The sequence below is a fragment of the Oreochromis niloticus genome, linkage group LG11 (assembly GCF_001858045.2).
Source record: "Oreochromis niloticus isolate F11D_XX linkage group LG11, O_niloticus_UMD_NMBU, whole genome shotgun sequence".
Taxonomy (NCBI): domain Eukaryota; kingdom Metazoa; phylum Chordata; class Actinopteri; order Cichliformes; family Cichlidae; genus Oreochromis; species Oreochromis niloticus.
This window is the reverse complement of record NC_031976.2, coordinates 8145946-8165172: the sequence shown is the minus strand read 5'-3', so window position 1 is coordinate 8165172 and position 19227 is coordinate 8145946. Positions and strand designations below refer to the sequence as shown.

The following is a 19227-nucleotide window of genomic DNA, read 5'->3' as shown; positions in this document are numbered from 1 at the left end:
TTCCTTCCTTTTGTTCATCTTTTAAATACAGTCTGTGGAGAAAACTTCATTTTTTTTGGCTGATTGTTTGAAAAGGAGAACCTCAAAAGGGATTTTATACACATGGTACTTGCACGCTGTGTTAAATGAATGCAGCACAAGCAAAAAGTGTTTGTTTTCTTAAGTTGAGGACCAACTGTTCACCCTACAAAAACATTATTATCTAAAGAAATGCAGATATTGGGTTACATAAGGGCACCATAAAGACACTCCTATTTAACAAGTTTAATTGGTAGTTGTGTTTAATTAATAGTATATTCACTGACGGAACTATTGCACACAGCTGAGTGCATGCAAACAAATATTGGCAACCTTTCCAGTGGAAGCAGAGCATGTTAAGAATAAAAAGTCAGAAAACAATAGAACACCTGCCACACTTCAGCCACGGGAAATGAGGCGGTGTCCTGTAAGCTCTCCTGTTGAGCCTTTAACAAGCCAAACCTGTCATCACCTGACATCTGGAAGAGTGTGTGTGTGTGCGTGCTGCTGTCAGCAGTGTCATGCAGCGTGCGTGCGTGTATCTGAATGAGCATCTGCCTGCTTGTGTGCATTCGTGCGTGCCATCAATTTAAATCATCAGCGTTGTTGTCTAGACGAGTGAGAGTCGATATATGGCTGAGTGTGTGTGGAAAGAGAGAGCGCGAGTCAGCGTGTCTACCAGCTGACTGTTTATGTCATTAGAGAAAATATCATCTCCTTCAATACAGCTTGTGGAGGCTGACTCAGAGCGGATGACTGTGATGATAATAACAGCAACTGTGGCGTTGTACTCGTGGTTGTGCGGCGGTGAAGATAATAGATTGAATCATTCATTCCTCTCCTGTGTGAGTGTTTTATAGAGACAAAACAAAAGCAGCGACCCGGCGCTGACGCTCATCTGTTTTTCCGGCTGGCTTTGTTTGGAAAAAACACAAAAACTTCTTTTTTTTCTCCAGGTGTAATCATTGTGTTTATGTGCATTATGTTTATTTTAGCCTAGTTTCCTTGTGATTGTCAGGACAAAACAGATTTTTTTTTTAATTATTATTATAGTGGAGAAGAAGCACATCAATTTAGTCCTTACATTAGGATTTTTAAAGGAGTGACCAAAAATGACACACGTTAGAGTCTCTTAGTCATGCAGCACCGCAGACTTCTGTTGAACGTATGAGGCAGTAGGCTTTTGTCAAACCCACCATCTGTTCAGTCTGTGGTTTTGGTTTTTAGTAGGTCTAATTGTTTGTGTTGCCATTTGTGGAAACAGGGGAAAATGTAGAATACAGCTCTAATTTAAAGACTTCTGGTAATGAAAATATTTGTCATACGTTTCACTTTAGTGAGTAATGGAAAGTTAATTTACTGGCAAACAATATTTGTCGATTTTTAGATAGAGGCTCTCTTTAAAGTTGTTGTATTGTTTATGTGAATATTAAAACAGTTTAAGGGGAAATCCTGCACTTTGACCACTGCTATGTGGTGACGGGGGGCAACTCAAACATTTGGCTCCTGAGCTTCATGCAGCTCTCTGGTGGTTCAAAAAAATTGTATGAACAGTAATATGATACAAATTAACGGTTGTTTATTGTATTATTTTAATTTTTATTAAATATTGCTTCAAGTTATTCTTAACTGGTAGTAATGAAACTACCTGAAATAGTTTGGACATGCGTAGAAGAGAGAGAGAGAGCATATATCGCACAATGGAGGAAAAGAGGAAGACAACAGAGAAGATTCATGGATGCAGTGAAGGACATGATGATGAAGAAGAAGAAGAAGAAGAAGAAGATTCTTTAGGTTTAGGGTTGTAAAAATGTGTATCCTATACATGCGTCTAGCCTGTGTGACTATTTTTGAGTCCCCCTACCTATGGATTCCAAATCCCCCCAAAAATAAATGCTGCAGAGAAAAACCTTCAGTTTAACAGCCTGTGAACAAACTTGTTTGAACTTTGCTTTCACTCCCAACACTGTCGGTGTGTTGGTGTGCACTGGCTGGAGTTTGTTCAAAATTAAATTGAATTTTTAAGCTACTGGGATCTTATTGGGACTGTATTTTATTCATTGTCAATCTAAACTCCTTTAAATTTGACTAAATTACACCAAAACAGATGGGACTCATACTTGCCTGCATTGCTTTATATCTACTGTGTTTTAAAGGGAGACATGTTAACATTTTTTATAGATTTATTTGGTTAAAGTGTCTCAAAAATTGCTCTTCTGATAGTAAAGGTTGTCGACTCCTGCCTTAGATGAACAAGTATCTGTAAATCAGTAAAGAGTTGTTGGGTAGTCACCTTTGCCCTGTGATGAAAATTTTTTATCCTGTCTCTGATGGACCCCCCCCCAATCCAGTTTAAATGTATTTATGTTTTTACTAGTGTCTTCAAAATCATTGTCTACCACTGTGAAAACGGGAACTGAGGAAATGTGTGTTGGAGAAAGCGTGTGTCGCTGTTGTAAGACATAGTCTACATATAAGTCGTTTGCACTGTTTCCCCTTCAGAGCTGGAAAGTGAGGCCTTAATCACACTGAGTCGTCGTCATCGTCTTCTTCTTCTTCCAAACGTCATGGCACAAAATGTGTCATCTGGAAGAACATCTTTCAGCCTCAGCTGATTCACTGTCTCTGTGTGTGGAGGTGATTCCTGAGCCAAGACCAAACTGAAAGCACAGTTCTTGGTCATGCTGAATGGTTAGTTAACATTACCACACAAGTCGTCAGGGTTTCACAAGATATTATGTGCTTCATTGTTTGCGCTGTTGAAGGGAGGTAGTTGTGGATTAATTATCTTTTATAGGCTTTTGTCAATGGAGTCCTTTCAGTACTCTCTACAGAACTCCCAGTAATACGTTTAAACCTCTTAAAAAGCCAAAGTATTTTGTCTAAACACAGCAGTAATGTGGTATTTGAAAAGGGAAAGCATGCATGAAATTACAGCAGTATACCAGTAACCTGGCACTATTTTGAAGCTGTTATTTTTATTAGTTTTGATGCTTCAAGCACTCTGGAAGTTAAACTGTGACTATATTGCTCTTGTTTACTACAGCTTCCATCATCTCAATGTTATAGACACGGTCAGCCTAGAATTGCTAACCAGTTTTCCTTTATACAATAACAAGCTGAATACTCACTGCAGAACTACATGGAGAGCTGCATGCATGAATTTAAGCTGAAAGAGTTTGCAAAGATCACACTTTCAGTGCAAAACTTGTAACCCCACAGTCCCCTTGGCCTCAAAGTGACTGTATTCTGGAGCCTCCTGCTCACACCTTCATCCTCTAAAGCTTTGTTTTTTTAAAACTTGCTAGCTGTCATAATTCAGGGGAAGTGCTTTATAGGTAAATTCAAATGTTTGATAAAAATATCTGCTAAATGGGTGTAGGTTTGTTATCTTTAACATACAGGTTAATGTTTAATGTAATTTCAATGCAAGTTTCTTGTGTCCTGAACACACACTGTGGTGTCCACATCCTCTGCATTTGCATCTGCTCATTTGCATTTTTTTTTTTTTTTTTGCAAATAAGTCTTCGAGCGCTCCTTTTATGCTCCTTTCTCTTTCTTATTTCTTTCATACTCTCTACTGTGCATCACTCAGACTCAGCACGACAACTAAATCATTAAGTTCCGTATTTCATATAGAAGTACTCTTTAATCTTTTTAAAATGTGACATTTTAGCAAATGCCTTTCAGGTGTAAACATGATCTTTTATATAAATATGCTCTTCAGAAAGTTGATTGTTTTTTTGAAATAGAAAAGCGTTGAACTTTGTGTCAGTTCATGGTCAGTGAGTAAGCATACCTATGCACATTTCACATTTCTTTAACCTCCTGTTAGTTGCTGCTCATTCTTCGGTTAAGGTAGTATTGGAATCTTTGAGATATTGGCCAACATCTTACAAAAAGGTGCCTCGAGGGTGGATTTGTAAGGGCCTTTTGTGCTGCTGTAGTATCCAGATACGAGAGGAAAAGGCCTAATTCTACAGTCAGAGGAGCGTCTCTTTTTTTCTTTTCTACCTCTTTAGTCTGGTTTGGCCTCTTTCCAGCTTTTACCAGTCTACTTTCACTTCCGCAGCTTTAATGAGACTGTTTTTTTTCTCCTTTGGTGCACTTTCTCACAAAACAAAAAGTACATTTGAAGCATATAGTAGTAAATGCAATGACTTCAAACCCCATTAAGTACTGTTAAAGACCATTAAATTTAAAAAAAAAGACACAATGAGACAGCTACAGTAATTACACTTAATGTTATAGACCAGAAAGTGTGTGTTTGTCAAGAGGGTTGGGACGGACTGAAGAGTGTGTGTTTGTCGTTGTGTATTCATTGTGATACAACAAGGTCTAACAGTCAATAAGAAATTGAGTGCATCAGCTGTAAAAATGTGTAAGTAATGGATCGGGTACAGTTTCTATTAAGTGAAGAGCGTTTGAATATCATCAAAAGAAGTCAGTGACTTCACTGGTGGGTCGAACAGCTGGTTTGATGCATTGAGGCATCTGCATCAATGACTGCTGTAGCTGCAAAATATCTCGGAGGATGGAAATCATACCACTACTACTACTAATAAAAAAAGATTTATCTGCACATGGGTGAGCAAGGATGAGCTGGAAAGTGGAAAATAAAATCAAATAGATAGGGAAGTGTAGCCTCGTTTGAATCTCTTTAGTTTGACTTATGTAACAGCAAACCGGCTCATAGACTCCTCTCAAATAATGGCTCCAGTAGTATGAGCCCTATCCTTTTCAAGCTCTTCTCCAGCTATTGAGGTTATTGCGCAAGGCTGGGGCTGTAATGGGATAGAAACACGACCCAAGGGAATGCACACAGATGTACACACTTACAGTGTAATGACTGCACGGACTGTACCCCTTTTTATTTTCCCCTCCACTGGAAACACTTAGAGCTCTATTTCTAGGAATGGGGATTCTTTGTAAATGTTAACTGCAAGCAAATCATCAACTAAACATTATGTTTTTATAGTAGATGGGTGGCATGTCTTTTTTTTTTTTTCTGCTCAGAGAGTGGACTGTAAATTTGTAACCAGGGTATCAGCTGTTTGGGTAGATAATAATAAAAGTTTTGTGTATGGTGTGAAATTAACGGGTAGGTTGTTAGGATTGTGCTACATGTTTGTGTCTGAAAATCAGCGGATGGATTCATCTTGCTTCATGCTATCTTTACAGTCACGTTCTATACCAGCGTCAGAAACTGACACAGAGCAAAAGCCGCCTAGCTGATCAACCGCAGGCCTTGTGGTTTCTGTGTGGTGTACATGCTTTCACAGTTATTTTTTAAGGAGGTATGATTTAGGCACAGTGCTATGGGTAGGCCCATTAGAAAGGTGTGATTATATATGTGTTTAGTTTTGTTTTTTTAGCCTGAGCCCAAATACCAAGTCTAAACTTTCAAACTGACCTTTAAAGGAATGCAGAGGGAGCAAAATGCATCCTCACAGTGCAGGAATGGCTCTACTAAGATGCTCAGAAAAATTTCAGCAAAACGCCACAAGTCACGAATTTGATGTTCTGCTGCAGCTTTGTGATGTTTGCAACACAAAGTACGAGGCAGTCGGTCTCTGTTGTGCTGCTGTCTAATCACAAAAGTCAGTCTCAGTCTTTCAGACTTTTACTTCTTCCCTTTTGTATTAATATCCTTCGAGTTAACACAGTTAACACAAAGCAGAAGTGGTTGTCCTTATTTGACTGCGCTGGCTTTGATCTGTTCGGTCCTTTGTACTTTTTATAAACCATTTCAACAAAAGTATCAACCTTTTTTTTTTTTTTTTTCCAAGCTGTTTTAATCCGACTGTGTGGGTTATTCTACTGTACAATTAGATCACATCGTATCTGTACGTCCATTGAGGACACTCTTACATCACCCCTGTCTTTTCCTCTGTGTTATGTGCCTCTGTGTTATGAGCCTATCATCCCTAATTTACAGGTTGGCGGTTAGGCTTGTTATACCATCCCGTAGTGCTCAATAGTGCTTCTACCAAGAATAGTTCACATGCTGGATTACAAATGCCACCAGCCATATGCCAATTATATGCGGCTGTACTGCGAGATATGCCAATTAGACATCCAGGCCATAATAAGGATTTAGAGTGTTCAGGACATAGAAAGCAATCTGAGCACCCACTTTATCTCCGACTCCCTATTTCTGTCTTTCACTGTAACATGTGTCCAGCCTTCTTTTCTCCATGTGGAATTTAAAATGAGTATGAGTATGACTCGTACAAGTAAAGCTGTGTGTTTTCCTGCACTCGGCGTTTCTCAGATAGTCCAGCAGCATCGGCCGTGGGTCGTGAAGTGACTGAGTGGTGCCAGAGCTGCCAGCAGCAGCAGAGACGATGGGGCAAATCAATACGTTTCAACAAATTACTGAGAGCTGAAGAGGCACTTGATTTTGTTGACAAAAACCACCGCAGTTAAATGGCATGTTGACATTTGCTGTTATCAAGTGGCAGCGCAGAGGGCCACTTAATTATTACAGGAACATGTATCACTGTTTTTTCACTGAGCTTCCTGCTGTCTGTGGAGCAAAATGTGTATCGCTTTATCAGACCACTCTGTGGACAATAGTCATCTGTAGAGATGACATTATTCAGTGGACACTGAATATTTTAGTGAGAGAGCATCTGAAGTGGCCTTCTATCATGCACTCCAGAGCACATGTGCTGAGTAACCGATTTGATTCTCCTGACTTTAACGGGTGAACAAGAACATATTGGACAGATGATTGTAAAACTACACACAGGAAATATATGGTGAGGGTGTGATGCAGCAGGTCTGAGGCTGTAATCGATCTATTTAACCACCACTGCATGATGCGGACATGAAACAGACTTGTGGTCCTAAGTTATATTACTATAAGAGGCAAGTTTCTGTAATCTGTACACCCTCCTGGGTCTCTGACAAGCATCATTAACGCACAGATATGTTGCTGAAAATTACTTTTCTGCTGCCGCCCCGTGAAAGTCTGTGCTTAACAAACACTTCAGTGGTATTATAAGTAAAACAGTTTCAATTTTGGCTGTGCATGTGAACATTTGTGGTATCCCCACTTCCTTCCTCTGCGTTATGACAGATACAGACTACCTTCAAAACAACACGGTTTGTTAATTGTTGCTGAAGCACATATGGATTTTACATTATGAGTATCTGCAAGGCTGTAAGGTCAAACGTGCTGGGATTTTAATTGGCCTTTGTATTAAATGAGGTTACAACCCTGCCAGCAAAAGAACAGCCTCATTGTTATACATGTGGCCTTGAATTTCATTAAAATGCATTCTTTTTTCGTTTTAATATTTATTTTTGTAAAAGTATATATATTTATACGAATTAAGGATTTTATAAATCATTTATACTGTGTAGAGTGTGCAAAGACAAATAAGCGTCACTATAGCATATAAATATGAACCATTTTATCTACAGAAAATTATGAAGATGACAAAAAATGACAAGAAATCATTTAAAATCTCAACATGTGGCTCATTTATTATTGTTATCATTGCTTTGTGTGTACTCAAATTGTATTTCTTCTATTCCTCTCCAGTCAAGTACATGCGTGAGGCCACACCATATGTCAAAAAGGGCTCTCCCGTGTCAGAGATCGGCTGGGAGACGCCTCCTCCCGAGTCCCCCCGTCTCAGCAGCCCTCACATCACCTCCTCACCTGAAACTCCAAGTCCTACGATTCAGCACTCCTTGTCTCTGAACGGTGACAGGAGGTGCATACCACTGAAGATGTGTTATGCAACCCGAGCCATGACCACACCAGACCCTGAGAACAGGTAGTGAAGACACACACACACACACACACACACACACACACACACACACACACACACACACACACACACACACACACACACACACACACACACACACACTCTGGATGGACTGGTCGAGCAGATTCTCTGGACATGCTTTTTTGGGCTTTTTTAAATGCTTGTTTAATGACTTCAGGTTCATACATTAACCAGACACATAGTTCCACCTTGGGCTGAGTAATATGATCTTGAATCAAAACTGTGATTAATTTAACATGTTACGTATATTTTGTATTGCCGGGCCTGCAGCGCTTTTTCAAATTCTTAATTCTGTATTTAGTGGTGAATGAAACAAAACTCCATCATGGACACAATGTATCTTTTTTTTCTTGCACCCTTAGTTTACCAGGTTTGTCTTGAAAAGATGCTCATATTATATTTGTGGTTCGCTGGAACAATTTTTTTTGTGCAGTTTTTTCTGCTTGTTGTCATCTTTATTGCAACACAGATATGTTGGGTATAAGTCTGTCATGTGAGTGTAGTCAGAAATGGCTTTCAGGCTTTGTTACTAGAAAATGTTTCTCCTCCCAAAGTTACACTACAAGAGGTCTAGGCTCTTGGGGGATTCCCGTGATGTATTGAGTGTTTCTTTAGTCATCTTTTCCACTCACTATGTGTTTATACACCTCTCTGCATTTAATCATTAGTTATTATTAATCTCTGGTTCTCTTCCACTGCATGTCTTTTGTCCACCCCATCCGGTCGCGGCAGGTGGCCGCCCCTCCCCGAGCCTGGTTCTGCTTGAGGCTTCTTCCTGTTAAAAGGGAGTTTTTCCTTCCCACTGTTGCCAAAGCACTTGCTCAAAGGGAGTCATATGATTGTTGGGATTTTCTGTTTACTTTGTATTATTGTAGGGATTTCACCTTACAATATAAAGCGCCTTGAGGCAACTGTTGTTGTGATTTGGCGCTATATAAATAAAATTGAATTAAACAGAAACAAACAAAAGATGATTGATTACTTTAGTTAATTAAAGGTTAACTAGTTTTCTACTCCTGCATGTCACAGTGAGTGAACAGAAACGTCTGCAGCCTTCTTCAGCTATCCTGTGGGGATTACTCAGTAGTGTATTTTTTTTAAGTCCATTTTCAGTTTTCCTTAAAGACAAACCTTTGAAGTATTGCCTAGCTAATTCTCAGTCAGTAGGGGGTGGTCTGATAGGGGCTGTCATCAAGCTAATTGGTTGGTAATTTGACAATAGCCCACTCAAACAGCATGGGGGAAGATAAGAGTGATTTACTCTCCTTTTCTAAACACTTTTGTTATCAGTTTGTGTGCTTTATGCCCTAGCTGTCTTCCTCTATGCCTCACTTTCTGTGTTGCTTCCCTACTTGTTATACTTTCTTTGTCATTTCTCTCTCTCATGTCTGTTTTTCATACTTGTTTGTGTTTTTGTCTGCGTGGTTTCCTCTACCTTTCTTTTCTATCATCATCTCTCTTTGTATTCTGCCATCTGAATCAATTTTCTGTCTCTTTTGTCCTCCCATCATTGTCACTGTCTTGATATTTTTCTTTTTGCCCTCAAAACAATTGTCAGTGTTTTCCTATCATTCTGTGGCTCCATCTAGTCCTGCCTCTCTCTCCATATGTATGATTCTGGCAGAAAGTGGAAGCTCACACTTGAAAGCTTGAGATGATGAAGGAAACATCAAAGCCCAGTCGCAACCGTCTTTATGGAAACGCTACAACAACACTTTAACATTATAAATCTACTAAATAATCAGTCAGTAAAAACAAACAAAACTAATAAAAATAGAATAAAAAGTAAAAACACCATCTGTGGACATAATGTGGTTCTCTGTCAGCTGGAAACATGATGTACTTTTTAAACTTTTGCATAATCAGCTTTTCGTGGAAGCTGTGTTTAGATTGTTCAGCTTAGATTTGGTTTCGTTTGACTTTTTCTCAGTTTGAAGTGTTAGTTTTTCATTGCACTTGCAGCTGCAGGTGTTTGAGTTGTTGAGGCATTTCGTACCACATTAAGCATAAAGGCAACACGCAAGGCTGCTTGATACTAACCTTCATTATGATTAGCATTGTTTTTATAAGTGTCAAAGAAAATAACTTCATTTCAAAAATATTCATGTTTGTTTTTTGTCTGCTTCCTGCAAACTACAAAGAAAATTAGTTGCTTCCTCTAAATTCCTACAGGATGTTGTACAGTTTACAATATGCTGCTTTTAGCTTAGCCATGTTATTTCCTTGTCACGCTGAAAGAACAGTAGTGGACGATTATAGCCCAAAATCATATTTTTCAAAGAAATTTACAGTTTGACAATGTAGGAAAACAAATGATGATAATTTTTTTTAATCATTGATTGCAGCTTGCAGACAGGACTAGACTGGACTAGTGGAGACAAAGGGTATAAATAAAGGGTATTGTTACTTTCAAATAAATTGCTGTCACTGATGAATCAATATATAATTTAATTTATGAATCCACTGGCACAAGGTGTCAGCATAAGCCAAATACTTAACCTTTCAAGTCTTCTTAGAATTCTTCTGCTTTTTAACCAGTTGCTTAAGTTCTCTTTACCACTATGTAATCACATCAGTAATTTCCATCCACTGTTTGCTCTTCCTGTAATATGGGCTGTAACTTGCGAGTGCTAGTTATAGCCATGCTTGGTGGAATCATTTGTTTAGGGTTGTGTTACACATTACCATCTGTTAGCATCTCCTCCTCACATGCCTTTGTACCCTAGCTGCACTCAACAGCATGTTTTTGCCTGAAGTGGTAGAACAAATTGGTTGTTTCCACCTTTAGAAGGAACTGTTTTCTTGCATATTTTGCAAAGTACTGTGCTTTTTTTTTTTTTTTTTTTTTTTTTTTTTTTTTTTTTTAGGTCTGACATCTTTTAGGCAAACCACTTAATTTATTAAGGTAGCTCCTAAATTGTTATTGGAGTCTACAATGCTGTTCTTGCTCTCAAGCATGCTTGTGTTGTTGTGCTAGGAAATGTAAATGCAAGACATCAATATGTCATTGATTTCACAATATTACAATTTTATATGACATAAACATTTATGCTGATATAAGCAGGGATGGTATGATATGACACAGCCTTAGTGTGTATTTACCAAGATACTAAAATAAAGCAGGATCACTTAAGATTCTTATTTATATCAGTGGCTGTTGATAAGCATAATGTTAGTTGGGGCAGTCTGCAAAGACATACTCAGCTTGTTATTCCGGTATGTAAGCTAAAGAAAGAATTACATTCAGAGTCGTGTAGTTATTCTGCAGTCGTGCCAGCTTGCTACTGCTAATTAGCATGGTTGTTAGCTGGGCTGAAGTTAGCTTAACTTAGTTCCTGTTGGTGTTAGTCTCCAATGCTCACATGGTATGTACGCTGCCTGCAGGGTACTAATTTCACATCTTCTTGTGCAGCGTTTTTGCTTTGTGTTTGGTTATGATTACCAAACTGAAGCAAGCGAAGCAGAAATCTTCTGTTTGCCACTGTCTTCAAGGGTGCGGTTTCTCTTTGCATGACAAGGATCAGCAAAAAACATTCCACATCTACCTGCAGCTTGTCCACGTTAGTAGAGGATTTTGTCACTCGGTCTGGGATTCAATCCTGAAAAGACAGGTGACATTTGTAGAGAAAGTGCTGTCCTGTCACATGGCACGACCCTTCCCTCTCTGAGTGTAGGGTCCCAGTTATTTGCGTCTCTGTACATCTAATTGGCAAATCTCAAATATGAAAGGCTGTAAAGTTGATTTAGCTTGGCTACTGCTGCTGCATCTGCAAGCCACTTTGGAACCAACATTGACCCCAGCTCATCCTTCTCATGCTCTGTGCAATCTAGTCAGTGTTGTATCAATGTGGATTCCTTCTCTCTTCTGTGCTAGGAGTCAGGAGTCCTTTTTTGCTTCCCACATATCCTTGTAAAAGGACAGGAAGGAGGTCCAGGGACTCACAGACATAAACTGCCACTGGAAATAATTATCTTCTTTTGACTAAAGTAGGCCTGACTGAAGGACTCTAATAGTACAAAAAAGTTGCAGTTAATTAGCATGGACCTGGACCTGGGGTATGTGCTCAGTGGTATTCTGCTATATCCACATGGGACGATCATCTAGTCTCCTCATTATATAAGTGTTGTACACAACAACAACACAATTTGTGGTTAAACTTCATTAATTTGAAGTTTATTATTACACAAAAAAAAAACCACGACAGACTTGAACTTTGCTGACTTTATTTGTGAGTAGCTGGGATCAATATCTCATCTAGTGACATAGGCAGCTTAAGCTTTACACAGATAACACTGTGTTTTGTGGTTTGATAAAGCTTGAGGGCAGATTCATAGACACAGATAAAGTCCTTAGCAAAATTTATTAAAAAAAACAGGTTAGTGAAGGTAGAGTTCTTTCCTTTCTTGACTTCCAGCCTTACCTTGCCAGTAGATGTTTGGTAAATGTTTAAACAGGACACCCAAGTTGAAATGCAGGTTGTCGTTTTTTAGGCCGTAAAATTTTGATGAGGTGTTCATATTTGTCCCGAAAGTTAGATGTTTCTCAGAGTTTGGCTGTTCCAATATAATAAACAGAAGTTAAAGATTGCAGAGTGAGATTCAATTCAATTCAATTTTATTTATATAGCGCCATATCACAACAGAAGTCGCCTCAAGGCGCTTTATATTGTGAAGCACTTTGATCAAAACTGTTCTTTTTAAATGTGCTATATAAATAAATTTTGATTTGATATTGTACAGTAGATCGCACAATAATACATACAGAGAAAAACCCAACAATCATATGACCCCCTATGAGCAAGCACTTTGGCGACAGTGGGAAGGAAAAACTCCCTTTTAACAGGAAGAAACCTCCGGCAGAACCAGGCTCAGGGAGGGGCGGGGCCATCTGCTGCGACCGGTTGGGTGAAAGAAGGAAAACAGGATAAAGACATGCTGTGGAAGAGAGACAGAGGTTAATAACAGATATGATTCGATGCAGAGAGGTCTATTAACACATAGTGAGTGATAAAGGTGACTGGAAAGGAAAAACTCAATGCATCATGGGAATCCCCGGCAGCCTACGTCTATTGCAGCATAACAAAGGGAGGATTCAGGGTCACCTGGTCCAGCCCTAACTATATGCTTTAGCAAAAAGGAAAGTTTTAAGCCTAATCTTGAAAGTAGAGATAGTGTCTGTCTCCCAAATCCAAACTGGAAGCTGGTTCCACAGAAGAGGGGCCTGAAAACTGAAGGCTCTGCCTCCCATTCTACTTTTAAATACTCTAGGAACAGCAAGTAGGCCTGCAGAGCGAGAGCGAAGTGCTCTAATAGGGTGATATGGTACTACAAGGTCATTAAGATAAGATGGGGCCTGATTATTTAAGACCTTGTATGTGAGGAGCAGGATTTTGAATTCAATTCTGGATTTAACAGGAAGCCAATGAAGGGAAGCCAAAACAGGAGAAATCTGCTCTCTCTTTCTAGTCCCTGTCAGTACTCTTGCTGCAGATTAAACTCTGTTATTCATTTTAAGGATTCGGGGGTGATAAAATGGCTTTATATTAAGTGATAGATAAGCCTGTTTTATCTTCTTTTACTTTACTCAGTGCAATGTTCATCTATCTGAGGTTTTTCTCTTCATTTCAGCAGGTGCTGTTTAAACTGTGTTTAAGCCTAAGAGGAGATTCACAAGATTGGCGTTTGAGGAAAGATGGGACAGTGATGAGCAGGAGTGATAATTCAGAAGGAGTGAGTTAATAAAGAAGGGGACTACATGACAGGAGAAGGAGAGAAAGTAATGATGTTTACTTTTGGGGGAAGACAGGTTAATAGTAATAATAATACAGATAATAGACAGATAGCTAAAATTCTCAAGTCGGGGTTTCACAACTAGGCTTCAAAAATCACTGAACGACGTCTCGGTGTCTGCATCCATACAGTCTATATTTGGATCACATCTGCATGATGGAAGAGACCTTGAATACATATTTGCTAAATCTATTGATAATCCCACGAGGACAACTACCCTTTGATCAAATGGGAGATTTAACTTCTTTCATGCAGGAGCAGACTTATGTAACGCCATGCATTCAGAGCAGTAACCTTTTCAGCTCAGCTCAGTTTTATTTCTATAGAGCCAATTTACATGAAAACATCTTAAGATGCTAAGTAACTTTAAAAAAAAAGAAGCAAAGTTAAAGACAAAATTGTAGCGAAAACCCAACGATCCACTTGTGCTGTTTGTGTGTGAGATGGGTTTCGTTACTAGTCCTCCCTATGTTCCCCATTCCTGCGTCATGCAATCAAGGGACAGAAAACTTAGGTTGTCAAAGTTGTTGCCAAAGCAAATAGCACACCAAAAAACTTGCAAACAAAATGCACTTCTAGCCCCGGAGTTCAGCCCTTATAGCTCCTCTCCTCTCCTCCAGGATGCCCTTAATCAACTTGCCTTTTTACAGGCACCGATTCTATTTTTAGGTCAGATTAACACCTGGAGCTTATCTGCTGTAGATGGTCTCTCCTACGTTTTGATAGAAGAGCAAATTAATCATATCCACTGGGGATTTTTCCAGGTTCTCCGTCTGTGTAATAAAAGAAAGCTGCAAAGAAAGCATTTTTGTCATGTTGAAAACCACCCTTAGTGTGGAGTTGTAGTGCCACAGCTAATTTTTTCTCTGTATTTTCTGTCTTATTTTAAAGGTTTTTTATTTAATGAGTATTACAAAAATGTACACAAGCAGACACTGTTCCTACTGGAGCTTTGTGTACCTTATTTGTGCATTTTCAGTCCTTGAAAATCACGTGATAAACATTGTAGACTGTGCATTCTTCAAAAACGGCCCAAACACAATATGAAGTACACGCTGTACAGTTGCTACCATGTCGCTTCTTTTAAATCTTTGAGTCAAGAATATTTAATAGTTTTCTGTGTCCACTGTTCTTATTATTTCCTTCCTCTAAAGTGGTCAGGTTATTTATCTATAGCTTACTGGTTTACGTCGTGGAGCTGAATACTTGCTTTGCTGCCCTATAAAGCAACAGTGCACCACTTTATGCACTGTAGGCAGACACATGTGCCTTTTTAAAATTCATATTCACTGAGCACACAATCAAAGAGCCATTCAGAGAGATTGAAAGGCATGTGTTTGTTTTTTTAACCAAGGCCAGAAAGACTCACATATCATGTAAGCAGATTAGATATGGAAATTTGGAGAGAGACGGCGCTGGTCTCCCACAGAGAATGCAATGCATGTTGAATAAACAAAAATTTCCATGCCATTTATTTCATTGTTCTGACCGAGTTGCTGTGATAAGCAAATAAGAAAGGGGGCATATGTTAAAGCGGAAACCTGAAAGGTAATATTTGAGTCCTAAAACTATAAGTCCAGAATAAATTGGAGTTTTGTGGTAAGGCTAACAAATATATTTTCAAGATTCTTTACTCTCAAGGTTTTAGCACTCGCTTCAGGACGATAACAGAGAAGTTCAACCTATTTAACTTTTCTTATCTTCCCCTGTAGACAAGTAGAGCTACACTCTCCTGATGTCAGGCACACTGTGGTGCTGCGTTGCCCAGACCAACCATCTGCCCTGTCGTGGTTCTCCGCCATGCACTCTGTCACATCAGCACTGGCACAGGTCTGTCTTCTACATGAAATATTATACCAGTGTCTCTCAGCACTCGATATTTCAGTAGATATAAGTGAGCCTCTGGAAATGTCTTTGAATGTTAAGTTATGCATATTGAACTGTTTACCTTAAAAATGATCCACCTTACCACAGCGGGTGCTGCAAGAGGTTATCCAAAACACAGCCAGGACAGGAGTTGCTGGCAGCAAAGAGATACGACACCTGGGATGGCTTGCAGGCAAGGTAGGAGTGCATTACTCACACTGTGGGGATATAAATTTGTCCACACTGTAAGGGTGGGACAGCAAATTTATATATCAGTTGTTAATCGGCTCTTGATATATTATTTCAATGTATTTTATGATGGTTAATATATCTGGAATCTGAGTTAATGTCCTTATGAGATAAATCATTTGTTTTTTTGTGTGTAAAGTTGTAAAGGGTATTTTTTAAATTGAGTTAGATGGTAGAAATCCTTCAAAAAAAGTCACGTAAAAGCAGCATGAAAAGCCATCTGTCACAGAGAAGGGGGAAATGTGATAGTCAGGTGTAAATGTCAAGAATGCGGCTGCACTCATTTGTACACAGAAAATGTGACAAAAATAGTTTGCTTGATAAAGCAGTGGCAGTATTTACTTGTTGCATACTACTTACTACTAGAAAGATAAAGCAATGGGCCAATCTGCATGACAGAAAGGTGTAAATTAGTGAGGTGGTGGGCCTGGGGAAGGGGCCCAGATGGTGTATGAATATATGACAAAGTATTAATGTGGTGTGTGTTTGTAGTGTGTATACATATATGGAGACATCTGTGCAGAGATATCTGCACGCCCACGAACATCTGTATCTACCTAATTTAGTCCTCGTGAATTCCGACGGTATTTGAATCTTTAAATGCAGCACAATACTGTTACTTAGCAACATATTCTGATTATGTTAAAAATATGACCCTTGACCCTCTAAATCCCACGATACGATTGGATGAGGCGGAACTTCAAAGAGCAGCTTAGGATTCCGTGGCTGTGCTGCAGATAAGCTCTCATAATGAGAATAGTTATGGAGCATTGTAAAATGAAATACCAGACTCGGTGTGTGCGTGCTCTGAGTGAGGGGTTTGTAGAGATGAGTGGCTGAGGGGGCACCGCTAAGCATATGCTTAAAAAAAACCTGCAACTGCACACCAGCCACATTTATTTTGGGTGCACAATAGTGAATCTAGACATTTCCTGTGACAGAACAGAACAGCCTTGTGAACAGCTATTACAGATTGCAACTACACACACGCTCGCACACACACACACCAGCCTTCTCTGTTACTGCCAGTGATCAGCCTCATCAGCACTCTCATTTAAAAACACGAAGACAATCTTAGTATTTGCAAAAACCACAAGAGGGAATAGGTTCTAATTGTGCAGAATTGACGTGATCAAATTTATATTGCACAGGTTTACAGGATTAACTGCCTAGTTAATCTACTAGAATTATAATACAATTTTACTAATTGATCATTTAATTCTGAATTCATCTATCAGGTTTTTTTTCATCAAGTAATACTGCTAAATTTATGTCACAATGCCTGGCATACAAAGATATTGACTATATGGGCCAATAGCTGGAGGTTTTGTCGTGTGGATAATCCTCCTGATTAGTGCAGCTCTTTAAAAGACTAATTTTTATATATTTATATGTCAGACCCTTAAAGAAAAGCTGTCATAGTCTCGTTGTTTGTGCTGCAGACAGAGAGTGAGAAGCAGTGTTGGAAGCCGGTGCTGGTGGTGGTGACAGAAAAGGACCTGCTGCTATATGACTGCTTACCACGAGGCCAGGAGGCCTGGCAGAGCCCTACACACACTTACCCACTTTTAGCAACACGGTAGGACCCTCATAAACTTGCACATGCATTAATATTGGGCCTTAAACATCAATGTGTTTTATGATGACTAACACTATGGTGTTGCTTTTTTCATTTAAAAATTATTTTATTAAAAGTACTGCTAAGCTTGAGTGTATATTGAATTTCTTCTCTTTGCTAAAAGACTTTGTATGTGTTTATTTAGTCTGGTCCACTCAGGCCCTGACCGGGGGTCGCCGCACTCCGGCACAGAGCTGTTCTTTGCCACTCGGACTGGCACACGACTTGGCATTGAGACTCACCTGTTCCGGACTGAGACCACCAAGGACCTGTCCCTGTGGACCAGACACATTGTGAATGGATGTCACGCATCAGCTGAGATGATTAAAGAAGTCTCTACGAGTGAGTCCCGCTACACAGCACAGAAACATTAAGATTAAGTGATATAATGCATAAAAAACATAGGAACATGCATATTGATACACTTGGATAGAAACAGGAATGCATGTAGAGAGCTATGGCTGGAGCAGGTTGAGTTGTGCGGGTCACTGTGCTGGATTCTGTGATGCTTTCTCACGTGTGTTCAGGCATGCTGCAGCAAATCATAACCAGACAGATTTAAGAGGCTGCACCAGCAAGTACAGCCTGAGGTCTGGCAAGCGTAAATCTGGTACAAAGAGCATAATATATACAGACTCCTACATCCACTAAAACATTAGGATACCTTTGGGTTTGTGATATAATTTGACAGCCGTATGGAGGATGTGGACAAAGTACTTGCTTTTTATAGAAAGGAATACTTTTCTACTGTGTGTGTGTGTGTGTGTGTGTGTGTGTTATTTAGCAGTGAGCACTGGTCGTCCCGGGAATTTCAGCAGAATACCGCCCCTCCCTCTTGGTGGCCTCCCTCTCTCAAAGCACAAAATGCCCTGGGAACTCCACTTCTCCCTTGGGTGCCCCTTCTCACGTCCCAAACTAACTTTCTCTTCAGATTCTAGCCAATCACAAAACAGACTTTATTCCGAATCGAGCGGTGACCATCACCGTCATTGTGTCCTCGTTGTCAGTGTAGTTTCTGGAGCATTTATCTCCAATCTCTTGTTAAAACTTTCCTAAAACTGCGTCTTCCCCCATGTCACGCTGTGATTAGCGTAGCACGACTTTATTCACGTCTGTGAAACTTAATTTAAAACCTCTAAGCTGCATTGTAAAAGTATGACTTTGTTTGTCGCTGCAGTTAGCTGTGAAATGTGAACGTAATCAGCACATTTTCTTTAATCTCGTGACTAAACGCTGTCTAGACTGACGCGCGTTGCTCAACATAAATGATCTGTTGCTCTAAATGCAGCAATGAAAGAAACCATCAAAATCAAAGGCCACAGCCACGATACAGCCACACAGGTAATTTCTTTTACTTGTCTACTGGATGATCAAAAGACTTCATAGGGGTGTGTCGGTGCATAGTCCTATATTGCTCGGCATAGCTTTGCCCACCTCCAATCTGAGCAGAGGTTGATTCTACCAAGATGAGTAAAAACACATGTGCGGTCATGCAGGGCCTTTAGAGTCTGCTGTAACTATTTTTGGCCACTCAGGGGTAGCTGAAAAAAAAATCTGTGAAAACAGCACCAACATATTATCGTCATTCAAGTTAATATGACCAACTTGTACACCCAGCAGACTGAGAAACATTCAAATTCATCTGGAGTCGTGCTTCTTTTCATTCTCTTTTCAGGCATCTGTCTCTTAATAATCCTCAGGAAACCAGAGAGCTGCTTTGACTCTTGCTAAGTCTCCCTGCTGTTTGCTGCTTGACTTTTTTTTTGACAGCTGCTTTATTTGCTAAAACATCTGCATGCACAACATCTGTAAAGACTGTTTAAATGCATATAGTAGTGCTAGCAGTAAGCAAAACTCAGTTGGGTTTAAAAAACCCAT

At 39.5% G+C, this 19227-nt stretch overlaps 1 protein-coding gene across 1 annotated transcript in view; it reads left to right on the top strand.

Annotated features, from left to right (window-relative positions):
- The window catches only part of sntb1 (syntrophin, basic 1), a 38079-nt gene that overhangs the window by 7825 nt on the left and 11027 nt on the right, over positions 1-19227 (top strand). The window contains exons 2-6 of the mRNA XM_003443700.5: positions 7571-7808; positions 15329-15446; positions 15591-15680; positions 17174-17310; positions 17495-17691. Coding sequence (XP_003443748.1) covers positions 7571-7808; positions 15329-15446; positions 15591-15680; positions 17174-17310; positions 17495-17691 — 780 coding nt within the window. The remainder of the gene's footprint in view (positions 1-7570; positions 7809-15328; positions 15447-15590; positions 15681-17173; positions 17311-17494; positions 17692-19227) is intronic.